The sequence below is a fragment of the Mus musculus genome, chromosome 6 (genome assembly GCF_000001635.26).
Source record: "Mus musculus strain C57BL/6J chromosome 6, GRCm38.p6 C57BL/6J".
Classification (NCBI taxonomy): domain Eukaryota; kingdom Metazoa; phylum Chordata; class Mammalia; order Rodentia; family Muridae; genus Mus; species Mus musculus.
In genome coordinates this window covers 22,323,439-22,340,726 of record NC_000072.6, presented here as the reverse complement: position 1 = coordinate 22,340,726, position 17,288 = coordinate 22,323,439, and the positions used below count along the sequence as shown (strand labels likewise).

The 17,288-nt window shown below is 42.5% G+C and overlaps 1 protein-coding gene across 3 annotated transcripts in view; it reads left to right on the top strand.

The window, feature by feature from the left end:
* Positions 1-17,288, top strand: part of Fam3c (family with sequence similarity 3, member C) — a 49,562-nt gene that overhangs the window by 15,355 nt on the left and 16,919 nt on the right. For all 3 annotated transcript variants that reach the window (XM_006505102.4, XM_006505103.4, NM_138587.4), the window contains exons 3-5: positions 1,350-1,454; positions 11,119-11,148; positions 12,049-12,172. In XM_006505102.4, the coding sequence (XP_006505165.1) occupies positions 1,350-1,454; positions 11,119-11,148; positions 12,049-12,172 (259 nt within the window). The remainder of the gene's footprint in view (positions 1-1,349; positions 1,455-11,118; positions 11,149-12,048; positions 12,173-17,288) is intronic.

Here is a 17,288-nt window from a genome sequence, read left to right as displayed (position 1 = left end):
CTCTAAAAGGCAGGAAGCAGACTTTGGAGGGAGAATTGAGGTGGAGGAGAGAAGGATTAAGCAGGTGGTGAACCTACTCAGTGCCTCGTTATTCCTGAATTCATAGATTTTTTTTAAGGCCTTGGGTTTTTTTTTTTCTAATTTATTTATTTATTTATTTATTTATTTATTTATTTATTTAGAGCAGTTTTAGATTCACAACCAAATTAGGAGGCAGGTACTGAGATTTTTTTTCTAGTATCGCCTCACGTAGCTATGAATAGAGCATCTCTAAATAGTCCTGAGGAGGCTCTGGATGGGTGGCCTTTCCAAACGTCTTCGGTTCCTTCCTGCTCCTCCCCTCCTAGAATACAGACCATTCTTTTGGGTAGTCTTAGGGGATTTCTTCATCTCTGGGATTTTTTTTTTTCTCTTTAAGGTTAGATAACTGCAGACTTCATCTACCTCTTTCGCATCAATAGAGGTTAAACCTGAAAGATCAATATGAGCAACCGATTGGGATTGGTTAAGACACGAATAAATTGAAACTGTTTCTGAATAAACAGGCCCTGTCTCTGAAGTCCAGAGGTTGAGAGGGAAGCCCCACCCTTTTTACTTTGCACTTTGTGATTTGCTCCATCGTGGTTCCTAGGAGTAAGAGATGATTCATAGTAAGCAGACGTGGCAGGGGTGGTTATTATAAGGTAGTCTGACGCCCTAAAGATACAAAGTCAAAAGCTAGGAGCAGGCGCTCCTAGAGCTTATCACACAGCCAATGACTGTGATATCCAAGCCTGTCCTCCAGGCCACAAGTCCTGTGTTGACCTAAGTATTAAGCAAGAGGGGGAAGGTAGTGTTTGCGGTTTCTCGTGGGGTTAGGTAGCTCTCTGGTTGGTGATAGGACAGTAAGCTTGCTACATGTCACGTCCAACTCTTTACTTCCTGTGTGTCCTGGCCGTGGTATCTCCAGAAAGGTTTTGTATCATCCCTGGAGAGCATTGCTCTTTAGGGATTGGAAGGGATTAGTAGTCCTGTAGACTTGGCAGTGTTCTATTCACCAGGACTCCTGTAGTAAGCCAGCTGCTGCTGATGGTAGATAACTCCCTATCCCCCACGCCCCTCGCGCACCGCCCCAAATCCCCCTAGACAGGCGTCTCAGGTCTTCCATCTGGGAGTTGATTGGGAAAAAATCCCTTGACTTGGTGGGTATCAGTAGAGTCGTTGTAACCCCAGTATCATTAAGATCTAGGGGATGACAATATAGAAGTGTATTCGCCTTCATGCTTTTGCCAGAATGGAGTATCTGTGTAGCAGAAGTGATGTTCGTTGGCTTATAAAACCATGCTGAGTTGCTTCTGCCTTTTTTCCAGGAGCTGCAAAGTTGGTAGTGGCCGTGGCAGTATTCTTACTGACCTTCTATGTTATTTCTCAAGTATTTGAAATTAAAATGGATGCAAGTTTAGGAAATCTATTTGGTAAGTTTCACACCCTTCAGTACTTTATTCCTTTTATTGTTTGCTATTTTATTTTAGTACAGACTTTATGCTTTTTGTAAAAATAAAAGTTCTTTGACAATTTCATACATGTGTAAAATGTTTGGATTGTGAATGCCCGCATTGCGTTGTTATTCCCTTCCTACGCCTGGTCCCCATCCAGTCCACACCCTCCTAGTTTCATGTCCTAGTTTTTTGCAGCCTCTTCTGTTTAGCGTTGCTCATGCGAGCATGACTTTGGCTTGTTTACTGGAGCACGGGCACCTAGCCCATGGCTACACCACTGAAGACAATGGTTCTCCCTCCTACGATAGCAGTGATGATGTTCCAGTGACTTCTCAGGGACGAGTAGGGTAGTATCTCACAGTTTCCGCCCCACCCGTGACTGAATGTTGTATGTCTGGTCTTCTGTAGGCAAACACGGCTGATGTGATTTCCTGAGTGCTGCAGCCATGCTATGTCTCGGACACAGCACTTTTCAGCTTCCCACCCCTTTAAATTCTCTCTGCCTTCTCTTCTCCAAGGTTGCCTGAGCTTTCAGGGAGGACGGTACAGGTGTCCTGTATAGGGTTGGGTCTCAACAGTCATAATCTTGTAGCATGTTGACTAGTTATGAGTTTCTTAAGTTAGCTGTCACCTACTGTAGAACAACTTCATTCTTTAAAAACAATTTATTTTATTATTTTATGTGTGTGGGCAAGTTTTTTTTTTTTTTTGGCCTGCATGCATGTCTGTGCACCATATACATGCCTGGTGCCATAAGAGGCCAGAAGACGGCATCAAATCCCCTAGAACTTGAGTTAGAGGCAGTTGTGAGCTGATGTGTGGGTGCTGGGAATAGAACTTGGGTAATCTGGAATTGCAGTTAGTTCTTTTAAGTGCTGACCTACCTTCCAGCCCCAGAATCTTATTTTTTAAATTACTTAACTAACTAACTACTTTATATCTTGATCAACTTTCTCTTCTCTCAGTTCTTTCCCTCCCTCCCCCATCCACTCCTCCACTTTTTCTTTTCAAAAAAGAAGGGGAGACCTTCCACAGACATCAAACAGCCTTTGCAGATCAAGTCTCAGTGAGACCAGGAGCAACTTCTTCTATTGAGGCTAGATGAGGCAGCCCAATACGGGGAAAGGGTCCCAAAGGCAGGGTACAGCCCCTGCTTCAGCTGTCAGGGGTCCCAGATGAAGACTAAGTTACCCAACAATTACATAGGTGTAGAGGGCCTAGGTCAGTCCTGTGCATGCTCGTTGGTTGGCTGTTCAGTCCCTGTGAGCCTCTACAAGCTGAGGTTAATTGATTCTGTAAGTTTTCATGTGGCATCTGATCCCTCTGGCTCCTCCATGCCTTCCTCCCCCTCTTCTGCAGGATTCCTAAGCTCTACCTAATGTTTGGCAGTGGCTCTGCATCTGTTTCTATCAGCTGCTAGGAGAAGCCTCTCTGCTGATGGTTCTGCTGGGCTCCTGTCTGAAAGTCTAGCAGAGTATCATTAGCAGTGTCGGGGTGTGCTTTCTCTCAAGGCTCAAGGCTCAAGGCTCAAGGTGGACTAGTCATTGGTTGGCCATTCGGTCAATTTCAGCTCCGTCTTTACCCCAGCATATCTTGTAGGCAGGACAAATTGTAGGGGTAGAAGGCTTTATGCTTGGGTTGATGTCCAGATTCCTCCATTAGAAATCTTACCTGGCCGGGCGTGGTAACGCACACCTTTAATCCCAGCACTCAGGAGGCAGAGGCAGGCGGATTTCTGAGTTCGAGGCCAGCCTGGTCTACAAAGTGAGTTCCAGGACAGCCAGGGCTATACAGAGAAACCCTGTCTCGAAAAACCAAAAAAAAAAAAAAAAAAAAAAAAAAATCTTACCTGGTTACTGTAGTTGGCTGGTTAAGGCTCCAAATCCCCCATTGCTAGGAGTCTTAGCTAGGGTCACCCTCATAGATTCCTGAGAGTTTCCATTGATAGGTTTTTAGCTCATCCTAGAGATGCCCCACCCCCACCCCGAATTGTCTCTCCCTCCATCCTCCTTTACCCAACTTGATCCCTCCTGTTCCCATCCCCACCCCTCACCCACCCCCGGTGTCTTTTCTATTTCTCACACTCAATGGTATTAATGCGTTTTACTGTGTCCAAGTCCATACTCCCTCCCCCACCTTGTTGCTGAACTTCTTTGGGTCTGTGAATTGTAGCATGCTTATCCTTTACGTTATAGCTAATACCCACTTATAAGTGAGTACATGCTATGCATATCTTTCTGGGTCTGGGTTAACTCTCTCAGGATGATCTTTTCTAGTGTCATCCATTTGCCTGCAAATTTCACAATGTCTTGTTTTTAATAGCTGAGTAATACTCCATTGTGTAAATGCATCACATTTTTCTTTATCCATTCTTCAGTTGAGGGACGTCTGGGTTGTTTGCAGCTTCTGGCTATTGTGAATAAAGCTGCTGTGAACGTAGTTGAACACATGTCCTTGTGGGATGGTGGGGCATCCCCGAGTGGTATAGCTGGGTCTTGAGGTAGAACTATTCTCAATTTTCTAAGAAACTGTCAAATTGATTTCCACAGTGACTGTACAAGTTTGCACTTCCACCAGCAATGGAGGAATATTCCCTTTGCTCCACATCCTCGCCAGCGGGTGAGGCCACTTGAGTTTTTGATCTATTAACCATTCTGACCAGGCTGTGATGGAATTTCAAAGTCATTTTGAGTTGTATTCCCTCATGGCTAAGGATGTTGACAATTTCTTTAAGGCTTCTCAGTCATTAGAGATTCCTGTCAAGAATTCTCTGTTTAGATTTGTACTCCATTTTTTATTTGGTTTGTTGATAATCTAGCTTCTTGAGTTCTTTATATATTTAGGATATCAGTCCTCTGTCAAGTGTGAGGTTAGTAAAGATCTGTTTCCATTCTGTAGGTTGTCATTTTGTCCTATGATGGTATCCTTTGTCTTATAGAAGCTTTTCAGCTTCTATATAGGTCCCATATATTAATTGTTGATCTTAGTACCTAAGCTATTGCTGTTCTGTTCAGGAAGTTGTCTGCTGTGCCCGTGCATTCCAGGCTATTCCCCACTTTCCCTTCTATCAGGTTTAGCATATCTGGTTTTATTATGTTAAGGACTTTGATCCACTTGAACTTGAGTTTTGTGCAGGGTAGTAAATATGGGTCTGTTTTCATTCTTCCACATGCACACATCCCGCAGCATTTGCTGAAGGTGCTTTCTCTGTTTTGACTGTATGATTTTGGCTTCTTCCTCAAAAATCAAGTGTGCATAGGTGTGTGGATTTACTTTTAGGTCTTCAGTTAGATTCCATTGATGAACTTGTCTGTTTTTATGTCAGTGCTATCTAGATTGTATTATTATTTCTTGGAATGACTGATTGTAATCAGGGATGGTGATAGCTCCAGAAGTTCTTTTATTGTACAGCATTGTTTTTAGCCATCCTGGATGTTTTTGTTTTTCCAGATGAAGTTGAGTATTTTTCTTTTAGTGTTTAAAGAATTGTCTTGGAATTTTGATGGAGGTTGCATTGAATTGGAAGATTTTGGAATATGGCTATTTTCACTATGTTAATCCTACCTATCTATGAGCATGGGAGGGCTTTCTATCTTGTGATATCTTCTTCAGTTTCTTTCTTCAAAGACTTGAATTGAAGTTCTGGTCATATAGGTCTTTCACTTGCTTGGTTAGAGTTAACAGCAAAGTCTTTTATATTACTTATGGCTATTGTGAAGGGTGCTGTTTTGCTAATTTCTTTCACAACTGTTGATCACTTGTATTGAGTGGGGCTACTGATCTTTTTGAATTAATTTCCTATCCAGTCACTTCACTGAGTGTTTTTATCAGTTGTTGGAGTTTCCTCATAGAATTTTTGGGGTCACTTATGTATACTGTCATATCATTTGCAACTAGCAATACTTTGACTTCTTTCTTCCTTTTCCGATCTGTATTCCCTGATCTCCTTTAGCTGTCTTACTGCTCTAGCTCACACTTCAGCTACTGTACTGAAGAGACACGGAGAGAATGGACAGCCTCGTCTTGTCCCTGTTTGTAGTGGAATTGCTTCAAGTTTGTCTCCATTTAATTTGATGTTGGCTAGGTATGTGCCTTGTGTCCCTGTTTTATTCTTACCATGACTGCCCAAAGTGTAAGTTCCCAGCATGGGTTTACTAATGCTTTGTCTGTCTAGAAAAGAATTATTATCTGGGCGAATGTCATTCAGTCCAGTAGTCTAAAAACCAAAAACTATCTAAGAATAAAAACATAAATGTCTAAGCAATCGATTTTTGTTTTTGTTTGATATTTTAAACATATTTAAAGACTATTTTCTACATGATGAGAAACTTTAATCATGGCTCTGGAGTGTTCACTGTAGAAAAGACAACGCTGCTATGTTGAAATTCTTTCTTCATTTGAGTTAACTGCTTGAAAATGAACCCAAATCTAGTTGGTATAAGGGTTAGAGAAATGGATCGTAAGGGTTGGTCCTTAATATTATTCTTTCTTTTCTCCAGTGATTTTCATTTCTTGCCCACATATTTAGTGTTTTTATGTTGCAAATGTACCCATACGAGGTCCTTTAACTCAGATTACAGTTTCAGTGCTAAGGGTCCATCCCAGGGCCTTGCACATGCTAGGCAAGTTTTCTGCTAGTGGTGTACATCCTTAACTCAGGAGTTTACAAATCCTCAACAACATGGAAACCAGGTGTATTTAGTGCTATTTTATACAGTTCTATATATTCTTGGTTTTCAGATTTTCCTATTCTAGAAGTGTACTCTGGTTTTCCTATGGCACTGCAGGCCGTTTCAGAATTTACTGTGTAGCCTTGCCCACTGTACAGTTCTCTCTTCTGAGTCATTGCAAGTCCAATCCAGGGCTTTGTATATACCAGACAAGTGCTGTGTTACAGACCCACATCCACTCTTAACACTTAATTCACTTCCTCTTGCATCTAAAGATTCTGCTACACACCAGCACTTAGCCTCTTGTGTCAATACTCTTCAGAGCATCATGGTATCTGGGATGTGGCTTCCAGTTAGAATGAGCCCATGTCTAGTACTTTAACTAGAACACTTGTCTCCCCTAATTTCCATTCTGGTGTTTCATATTGCTAGGGACCTTCTTATCGTGTTGTTTTACCTGTTTGATTTTGGCACTGTATAGAGCAGGCATTTGCTTTACTCTTGTAACTGTAGTGCCTTTTATCTATATTGGATGTCAGTCTACATTGAACTGGTGCAAATATTAATTGTGGGGTTTGCTTTACTTCTTGTTTAGAATATATTAGCGCTCATAACCATTTATTTAGCATCCAACTTAATTTAGCAAATGTCATTGGGTTGAATCTGTGTTGGTTGGTTTCTGGAACCTGGTGTCTAGTTACCCATAGTGGTCACTACAGTTTACTCATCGGTGAGTTCCCTTTCTGCTGTCCTTTGTGATAACTTAATAGCTTGAACAGGTCACCTTTTTCTTTTTATTGGAAGTAGAGTATTTTCTCGTACAATATACATCCTGATTACAGTTTCCCCTCCCTCTACTCCTTCCACTTCCTTCTTTCCACTCTTCCCATCTGGATCCACCCACCCCATTTCTGTCTTGCATTTGAAAAGAACAGGCTTCTAAAAGGTAGCAACCAAACCTGACAAAATAAAATATAGTAAGATAAAACAAAAGTCATCATATTGAAGTTGAACAAGACAAATGAAGAAAAGGAAAAGAACCCAAACTTTATTTGTTTGTTCCTTTTCTTGAGACAGGATTTCCTCTATGTAGCCTGGGCTGTCCTGGAACTCACTCTGTAGACCAGGCTGGCCCTGAACTCAGATCTGCCTCCCTCTGCCTCCCAAGTGCTGGGCTTAAAGACATGCACTCACTAAACCTAGCTCGTTGTCTCAAGCTCTTTATATCATAGTGTTTCAGAAAAATAAAACAGACATTTCCAGACAGGAAGAATGAAAAATGTGCCCACAGTTAATAATTGAAACTACCAAGGTAGATTGTGATGTAAAAGAATAAAATAAAAATTAAAAGGCAAAGAACCACAACAACTAAAAACTATAATCTCCTAAATGAAGTGTTTTGGCATGGGGGTGTAGCTCAGTGGTAAGTGAGGACTACCTTGCTTAGCATATCTAGATTTAGTCCCCAGCATGTCCCACTCCCAAATACACAAACACTAGTTTTTTTAAATAAGACTTAATCTTGAAGGAATTATCAAGTCACGCTCCATTTGTAAAAATAATACGCAGAGACCCTGGATACCCTTGCTTTAGAATTCCACCCATTCACAGGCTGGACAGGGACTTGTACAGTCTGTTAGTCATGTTCCTGGCCCTGATTTAATGCGGGGTTAGTTTTCAGCATGGGCCTTTAACTAGTACAGAGCTGAACAAAGTCCAGGTTACCACTGCAGATATTGCTGCAGTGAATTTGTGGATGTAATTATTTTTAGACTTCTATGTCTAAGCCATTGGTAAGTACAACATATATGGGGTAGTTAAGACAGTATTAAAAGCTTAGGTACAACTTAGTTCTAATCCTATAGTCTGACTTAATTGAAGGACATTCATGGAAGTCTGATGAAATCAGGCAGGGTGTGTCCATCTCTTGATGTATTATCTAAAAGAAATGAAAGATCGGGGTTATCACCTAGAGTCAGAAGTAAACCATGCAGGTGAAGAGAGGCTCTTGTCTTCCAGGCTGGGCTTGCACCTGACACTTTAGCAATCACCCGTATTCATGAAAATTAGGTCATCTGCTACCTGCAGGTTTACATTCTCCTAATTGCAGCCCTGGGGACAAATCTTTCGGTTTTGATGGGTTTTGGATACAAGTAAACTAACCGTGTCTAGAAGTGCTTCTTGAGAATGGCTTTCCCTTCAAGCCTCTCATCAGCTAACACATGTTCCACGGAGGGCGATTTACCCTGAAGCCCGATGACTCACAAACAGATTTCCAGGCCGTTGTCTTTAACTAAGTAGCAATTACAGATCTGGCATCTGAAATGTAACCAGCAAAATGATCTGATTGTTTTCAAATTTTTAGACATTTATTTCTACTGTTTCATGTATGTGGGTGTTTGGCCCACATGTTACGTCTTTGCAGTACTCTTATACATGGTGCCTGAGGGTGTGGTGAGCCTCCAGGTGGGTGCTGGGAGTGGAACCCAGGTCCTTTGCAACAAAAGTGCTCATAACCACGAAGCCAGCTCCCCGGTCCTAGAGTTACTCTGCCCTTCCTTCTCTGAGACTACTTAAAAAAAAAAAAGTCACCACATCTCATTTTCTGGAAGAGTTAACTGTAAAGGTCCCTACCCTGCCACTGTGCTCTGGGACTGACTGGTGATCTGTCTGCTCATAGTCACCCTTTAGAAGTGAGTGGTGCAGCCAGCCTGAGTGCTATATGAGATGATTCTGTTTGGGACCAGCAGGATTGCTCAGCAGGGAAACAATGCTTGTCGTCAAGCCTGACTTCTTGAGTTCAATTCCTAGGACCCACATGGTAGAAGGAGAGAACTGGCTCTTGTAAGTTGTCCTCTGGGATTTCCACGTGTGTCCCTTGGCACGCCCGTATCCATACATATACAACATATGCATACACATTACATTGTATGCATACACCTCAATAAGTAAATGTAATGAGAAATTAAACATACACTAAAAAATAGAAGCTAGCTCCACCAATCACAATTATGACCTAAAACACACACGAGTTAACTGCTCTGTCTTCCGTTTCCTTATATCTGAAACGCGATGACCATGTCAGTAATCACCAAGAAGTACTTGACAGAGCTAACACATAGGAAAGAGTGGAATTATTTAGTTCTGTTCTGATCTTCCTCTCCCATTCCCTATTACCATAATAGATCAGATGACCTGCCGTCTAATTAGCCCAGCACGGGTCAGGGAGAGTGGAATTCCTGATTTTAACAGTACTCCTTTCTAGAAATTTAAACACCTGAGTCTGGTGATATATTCTTTTCTTTAACTAATTAATTAGTTAATTAATAATGTTTGGTTTGTGCTTTTTTGAGACAAGGTTTCTCTGTGTAGCTCTGGCTATCCAGTCTGTAGACCCGGCTGGCCTCAAACTCAGGTCTACCTGTCTCTTCCTCCTGAGGGCTGAGATTAAAGGCGTGTGCCACCTTCAGCCAGCTAATTGCTTTTTTTGTTAACTGTGCTTATTAGTGTGGTGTGTGTGTGTAAACATATTTGTATATGTGTGTTGGTACATGTGTTCATGGCGCATGAGTGGAGGTCAGAGGACCACCTGGGAGAGTCAGGTCTCTCCTTCCAGCGTCTGGATGCTGGGAACACCCGGCTTGGTGTCAAGCCTGCCGCTACCCATTGCACCTTCACATCGTTTTTCTTCTTAAAGACAGACTGAGGTTGAGCGTGTCTAGCCTGCACATTGCTGACTTAGTTCTGGGGGTTAGTTTTCTCATTCGAAAGAGCGAAAGCATCGGATCTGATCTCTGTAATTATACCAGGAAATGGAAAGAGTGAGCTAGGGAAACCGCAGCACCTGCGTGTGTGCTTGCTCCACTCCTTTTACCCCTCCCCCTTTCTGCTTGTTATTTGCTTGTTCGTGGCTGTCTTTCCTTGGGAATCATTTCTGTGCCTGGGTTATGGAGTTGGGGAGGCTGTTGTGCTGTGTCCAGGGCATTACTCTTTCCCTGCATTCCAGCTGTGTGACTTTAGTGGTGTATAATATTCTCCTAAGTGTTCTGAGAGTTGAAGCCTCTGACTTGGTTTCTTCTCTTAAAATACCTCGCCACTCCCTTTCAGCTTTAACTTTCTGTTCTATCATTTGAATAGTAGACTTGCAGGAAACTCACAGTTATCAAAAATAGTACAGAAGTAAAAACTTAAGTGTCTATTTATAGTCAGACAGCTGGCCAGCTTCTTTCACTGTGTACTAATTTGCCAAAGCAGGAGCCAGCTGCCCACAGTACTTTGATGGTCCCTGTCCACATTTCTTGGACTGGGATCAGACACTGGAGTGTTACAGAGCGCCAAGCGTAACTGTGAAGGAGGACAGTTGAGACCCACTGTGGGGGCTAAGAGCTGACCTTTGCCCTTCCTTGAACTGATGAAGTAAACTCTTAGTAACAGCATTAATATCATTATGCCAACCAGTACACTTTTGTTCTGAGAAATTCAGGTTCCCCAACTTTTACCTCTTTGGACTTCCAAAGCCTTGCAACCCTCCCCGCCCCCCAAGATGGGTTTATGAACGTTCTCCAGGGCTGTGTGGGTACCCAGCACTGGCCAGCAGCAGCAGCCGTGGCAGCAGAAGCAGCATCATTTAAATATTATCATGTTCATCAACACACACTGTAGTCTTTTAAAGATATATTTTCAGGCTGACTTTTTGAGTAGGATCCAAATTTGCAGTAAATAATCAAATAGAATGTTTAAAATGACATTTCACTAATAAAACACAGCTTCTCCAGGATTTCAGCACACACTTGCCCATAATGAATTACATAGTGGGCAGGTAACTGCTTCTCTGAAGTGATATTGTGATGTAGATGCGCAGTCATTCACACACACATTGCTTAGGCTTATTAGAAGCTTTAATATGTTGAAAGTAGGTCATTGCCAATGGGCCTGTGCTTTCTAATAGTCTTAACTGTTTCTCTCCTTAGCTCGATCCGCGCTGGACTCAGCCATTCGTTGTAAGTCTCTCATCTTGGTGTTTTATAAGTACTTTATCCTGTGTGTTCATTGGAAAGCTTTTATCCAACGAGTGTGGGCAGGTTGTGAACAAACCCTGAAGGAGACAAGTTGTGTTGGATGTCCTACTGTCATAGGCTCTTCATTCCCACTGGGCGTTTGCTCTTCACTTGGGTTCTGACCCATGGCGTAAGCACAGACGATGTTTATCGAATAGAGGAGTCTGCTGCCGCTGATACCTGGATGGATGGAAGGACTGAGCTTTCACTGATCCTGGCTTTGGACTAGACAATGCAAAGGAGCCAATTAAAAAGCCTCAGGCACCCTGAAATTTAACTTCCAGAATGATTAAGTAAAATCTGCCTTGCTGAGCAAGATCATATGGCACGATCCATTTCTGTCAGGTTAGCTCATTCCTCACGAGGGTCTGAATAAGGGAGCCTTTTTATATTGGAAGCTTTGCCTTTCTTCTTGTTCTTTTGATACTCTTAGAGAAAAACATTCTGACAGATTTTGAAAGTTTTTATTTATTTATAGTTTATTAAAGAATGTGTGTCTCGCCTTTTTAATTAATTTTTAAAGTATGTGTGGTGTACAGCCTGCATGGATGTATGCTCACCACGTGTGTTCCTGATATTCAACGATGCTGGGAGGGCATCTGATTCTTTGGAACTAGAGTTATAGATGGTTGATTATGTGGCTGCTGGGAGTTTAACCTGTGTCCTCTGGAAAAGCAGCCAGTACTCCTAATCGCTGAACCCCCACCTCTAGCCCCTAACTAGGTATACCTTAATGTCTTATATATGTGATTTCGTGTATATAGTTTGAGATCTAAAATTATCTGAAATCTTAATTAATTTGTTTTCTAAAGAATCTCAAACGTATTTCTCTTCTCCCCAAAGCTACGAAACCTCCGAGGTACAAGTGTGGGATCTCAAAGGCGTGCCCAGAGAAGCATTTTGCTTTTAAGATGGCTAGTGGAGCAGCCAATGTCGTGGGACCCAAGATCTGCCTGGAGGACAATGTGTGAGTATCGGATGGCTCAGAGCTCGAAGGTCGTGGATTGAGTGACAGACCGTGGACTGTCATGGCGTTCTGAAATGCTTTTGCTAACAGCCAGTAATTCTGGTTATCACTGTATGATTTTTTTTCTCCCCTGTGACAAAGAGACCTGCATTTATCTGACTTTGTGTAGGATGCAGGTGGCTGTTTCATTTGATTCTTAAGTATGAGAAAAAAAATTAACTCATTTAAAATCATTAAAATAAAAACATTTCTCTAGTTGGTATAGTTCAACTGTTCAGTGTCTCCACCACACGGCTGTTGACCACACATCTCATACAGAAAACATTTGTGCCAGAGCAAAGTCCCATTGACAGCTCTACCCAGAGCAATGCATGCCTTACATCCTAGGCCAGATGCTTGGGTGGCGCTGCTTGCTGAGGTGTGACATGACCTGGAGGTCAAGCCCCTTGCGCTCACACGGCTCTGGGATGAGCTGAGTGACTCCCGAGTTGCAGTGCTCTCTACACCAATGCTCGTTGGCTTGTCATCATGCCTTGTCAGCTGTCACAAGTTCCTGCCTCTGACATTGCAAAGCCTGCTTTTAGCTGCTCTTCATCCGATCGCCCAGAAAACTTAGGGACCTGACCTCACTTGACATTAGTGTAAAATAATAGATAGATATGACATCAGGCTAGGTAGGCTAAAGATGGCGTACAGTTAAACAGGACAGTGCGGCATTTTTCTCCCAGCTCTTTATGAATTTTAGGTAGAGCTTTTAAATTAAAATTTCAGTGAACTATGAAAGGATTGGCCTCATGCAAAACACTTTCTTGGAAAATTGATGCTTGTAAGCTCTGCTCATTTTCCCCGAGTGCTAATGGGCAGCAACTGTCAGTTACACTCTGACTTTTCAGTACCCCAGATCTGTTTAATGACACAGCAGAGTGTGCAAGTTTTGGACGTTTCTGGGTCTTTAGACACACTCCCCTTTGTCGCACTAAAGAGTCCAAGTTTGAATCTAAATAAGAGGAGGAAAGTTCTCTTGGAATACCTCGCCCACAGTCACCTCTTTGAAGCCCAGAGTTTAGTGCAAGGAGAACATTAAACCCTTTCCCAAAGCCAGTTTTCCAACCGCAGTTACATAGGTCAGAAGATAAATGTTTATTGACAGTAGGGCTTAGTATAAGTGTACCGGGCTGGCAGCCAGATCTTTTGGTTCTAGCCTGGTGGGCATGTCATGTAGGGTTTGTACTCTGTTGTAGTTTGCCCAACCAAAAAATTGAGGCTGCCCACTAATCAGCTGCATTTCAAGAATCATTCTGCCATTCCCACGAGAGATTAATAATTGATGGAATTTTATAGCTAGAGCTCAGGTCATGAAGGGCTTTGTAATTGGCCAAGGATCTCTAGTGCGGAGACTGCAGGGACCAGTTCTTAGCCTAGTCCTTTTTCTTGTAGAATTATTTCTATATTGAAAACTTACAAGGTTTTTAAACAATGCTAACGTAAAGAGGCTGCTTGCCTAGACGGCCATTCATTCACCAGGTGTTGATTGAGTGTGTTTTCCCCTGTCGTGGAATGTACAGTCTAGCAGTGGTGACAGATACCTAAAAAGTAATTGCAACTAAGTGGTTGTCAGCCAGGACCCCAGCTGTGTAGGCAGTGAGACCCTTACTTGTGAGAGTGAGTAAGGTAGAGTCTAATTTGAGATCGTCATTGAGGGGAAAGGGCCCAACTTTAGATCAACCGGTGAGCATAGATTCTAAGACACTGAGTGTGGTCGGAGAAACTTGGGATCAGGAGACAACCAGAGGGAGGACAGACATTTCTGAACACCCCAGACGGGAGGCACATGTTCACAGGCCATAAGGAAGGAAAGTTCTAGAAGTGAGTGGGTCAGGCCACACACAAATGAACCTCTGATGGGTACAGGTCAAGGGTTGAGATAATTTTATAAGAGTGTTACATTAAAAAAAAATGAATTTTATAGCTATATAAGATGAGTCAGCTGGTGGAACAAAGAGCAATGGAAAGCCACGGTTAGTGGAGCCAGCTGTTTGACAGGGCATCCCTAATCATAACAGGTGTTTTTTTTTTTTTTTTTTTTTTTTGCCTGTTTCTCTACAAATACATAATATAATATGTATGTCCCTGCAGCTGTTCTGAGTACAGGAATTCACTGTAGAGACGAGTACTCCAGATTGCTGTCTGGACAGAGGTAATCACTATGTTTGTTATTTATCATAGCTATGGAGGTGCGAACGAACTGCAGACCCTGCCTGGGCTCTGCTCATTTCTAGTGCTCAGGGAAGCTGCCCCCCAAGATGCTTAAAGTAGCCATAGCTGGTGGCAGGTATATGAGGTAAAACTGTTCAAACTATGATTTGAAAGTGTATAGTGTTTATGCCTTTCCCTTAAGGGTCATTCTTTCTTTCTTTTTGTTTTTTTGTTTTTTGTTTTGTTTGTTTGTTTGTTTTAAGGCATTTATTGTAGAAAAGCAGAGAGAGGGAGAGAGTAGAGAAGTAGAGGTGTGGAGGGGGGAAGGGAATGCAGAGAGGGGAGCAAGGGGCAAGAGAGAAGCAAGGGGCAAGCAGGTTCTCTTTCTAAAGGTGTGTGTAGTGGTCCAGAGGGCCCTTCACAGTCATCAAGAATAAAGTAAATGTATTAATTGCTGTGACTACTCCTAACGTGTTGGTTTCTTGGGTGGTTTTTCCTTGACTGCAGGTTTTCCCTGCTTTAATCTGTTTAACTTGATAGTGCTGCCCCCTCGTGGGAAGCCTGCGGCACTGCGTCTTGCTGCCTGCCTTCGTTCTGTGTTGGACTTGTTTGATGGAATATAGAGCATGTTCTGAGACGATGGAGACAGTCCATTTGGGAAGTTGCTGGGGTTTGATTATTAGCCAACACATCAGTTGTAACCAGCACCTTTTGGAACCATCCAGTGTCCTTCTCCAGGGTCTGGAGCACGTGTTTTGAGGAGCTCCCCTTCTGATGCAGCCCAGCCAGTTTTCCAGTGGTGAAGCTTATGGCCGTCCTATGAGTGTGCTCAGCACACATATTCTTTTGTTTAAAAAGCTTGGAGATGTAGCTTATATATGTCCACACTTTACTCATTCGTAGTGTGATTCATTATCGAGTTTGTCGTATAATTCATCGTGTACAAACTCTGTGTGGTGGTCCGGGGAATGACACTGTTAGGAGGGGGTCACTGATGGAGTAGGTGTGGTCTTGTTGGAGGAAGTGTGTCACTGTTGGGGTGGGCTTTAAGAGTTTCCTTATCTTCCTGGGGATGTCAGTCTTCTCCTAGTGGCCTTCAGATGAAGATGTCGTATCTCAGCTCCTTCTCCAGCACCATGTCTGCCTGGATGCTGTCATGCTTCCTGCCATGATGAGAATGGACTGAACCTCAGAACCTGTAAGCTAGCTTCAATTAAATGCTGGCCTTATAAGAGTTGCCTTGGTCATGGTGTCTCTTCACAGCAGCAAAACCCTAACTAAGACCTCTGCCATAGTCATGTTAGGCTTATTCTTCCTTTTTATCTTGTTCATTTTTCTTCCCTCCCGACCTCCCTCCAGACCTCTCTCCTTCCTCCCCTCCCTCCCTCCCTTCAGCCTCTGCCTCTAGAATGCTGGGATTGCTGCCCCAGCTTAGAACATTTTCATACCACCAAAAGGAACCGCACTTGTAACTCTGGCCCTTCCCCATTTTCATTCATTCCGCACCTTACACCCGTGTCCTAAATAACCTTGTTTGCTTCTGTCCCTGTAGATAAGCTTGGTTTTGATGTTTTCCATAGCCGTGTCATCTTCGGTAACTGGCTTCTTCACTTGCTATAATGCTTTCAAGGTTCATCCACCTTGTAGCTCGAACTAGTTAATTCTTTTCACAGCTGAATGTTTTTCCATTATAGATATGGCTCATTTGTATAGCCGTTTATCAGGTTGATAGGCGTATGAATTGTTTCCCCGTTCTGACTAGTAAGAACCGTGTTCCTGAACCATTTTCTACGCAGGTTTTCTGTGGCTGTGTTTCCACTCTCTGTGCTTGTATGGCAGTGACTTTCAGATAGCTGTCGGGCTTATAAAGGAACTGTCAGATTGTTTTCCAAAGTGACCCCATTTGACCTTTGTACCAGCCGAGTGTGAAGTCCTGGGTCCTCCATAAGCCCAGACACTACAGCATCTAGTAGGAGTGAAGTTGTATCTCATGGAGGCCTTGATGTGCATCGCTCTAATTGTTGATAATGTCTTGCATTTGTAAAATTCACCACAGGGAAATGTCCATTTTGTTCGCTTTGAAAATTGATGGATGGTTATTTTTCCTTGCTTGGTTGTTTGTGTGTGTCCTTCTCACCCCTTTATGTTCCGTTACCTGTATCTTTGTTTCAGATGAACTTACTGTCGGCGTCATTGCTGTTAAATAGAGTGGTTCTGTAATAGCTGATGGTTCGCATTCCGTCTTCATTTGGTGTGTTTGAACTACTCACATTCACTGTACTTGCTATCACTTTAGCATTTTTTTTTTCTGTTTTCAGATAGCTTTACTTTGAGTTTCATGATCATTTTTTTTAAAGTTCTATTTGAGGGGATTAGTTGGGAAGAGGAAGTGAGGTCAGCAGGTGTGGCTGGGGGAGGCATGACATGGCGACACGGGATGAGGGAGGGTTATGGGCTATATGATTTAAAAAAATACTTTCTAAACACACGCAGAATTGTTTAAATTAGTGAAACCCATGGATATTGTATATGATAATAAAAACATTTTAAGAAGTTTCTTTAGATTTACTCACTGTTTTTGAGTGTATCTTTTTTGGAGAGACTTATAGTGATACTGTCTGTCCCTTAGCAGGAAGGTTTTGGAATTAAGGTCTAGTGTTTCTTCGGTAAATGACACCTAGATGTATATCACGGCACTATGCCTGCATGTTTGCAGTTTGCAACTAGCAGAAAGAGGAAGGCACTGGCTGGCACGGAGCCCTTCTCAGCATCAGATGCACGAAGCTTAACATTAGTTTTCTTTTTCCATACTTTGTCGTACTCATTTACATAAACGAACATGCCACTCACGTATTAGAATTAATTCCCTGCAACTGTAGTTCAGTTCCAGATATGAGTTCTGTGGAAGGCACTGACACCT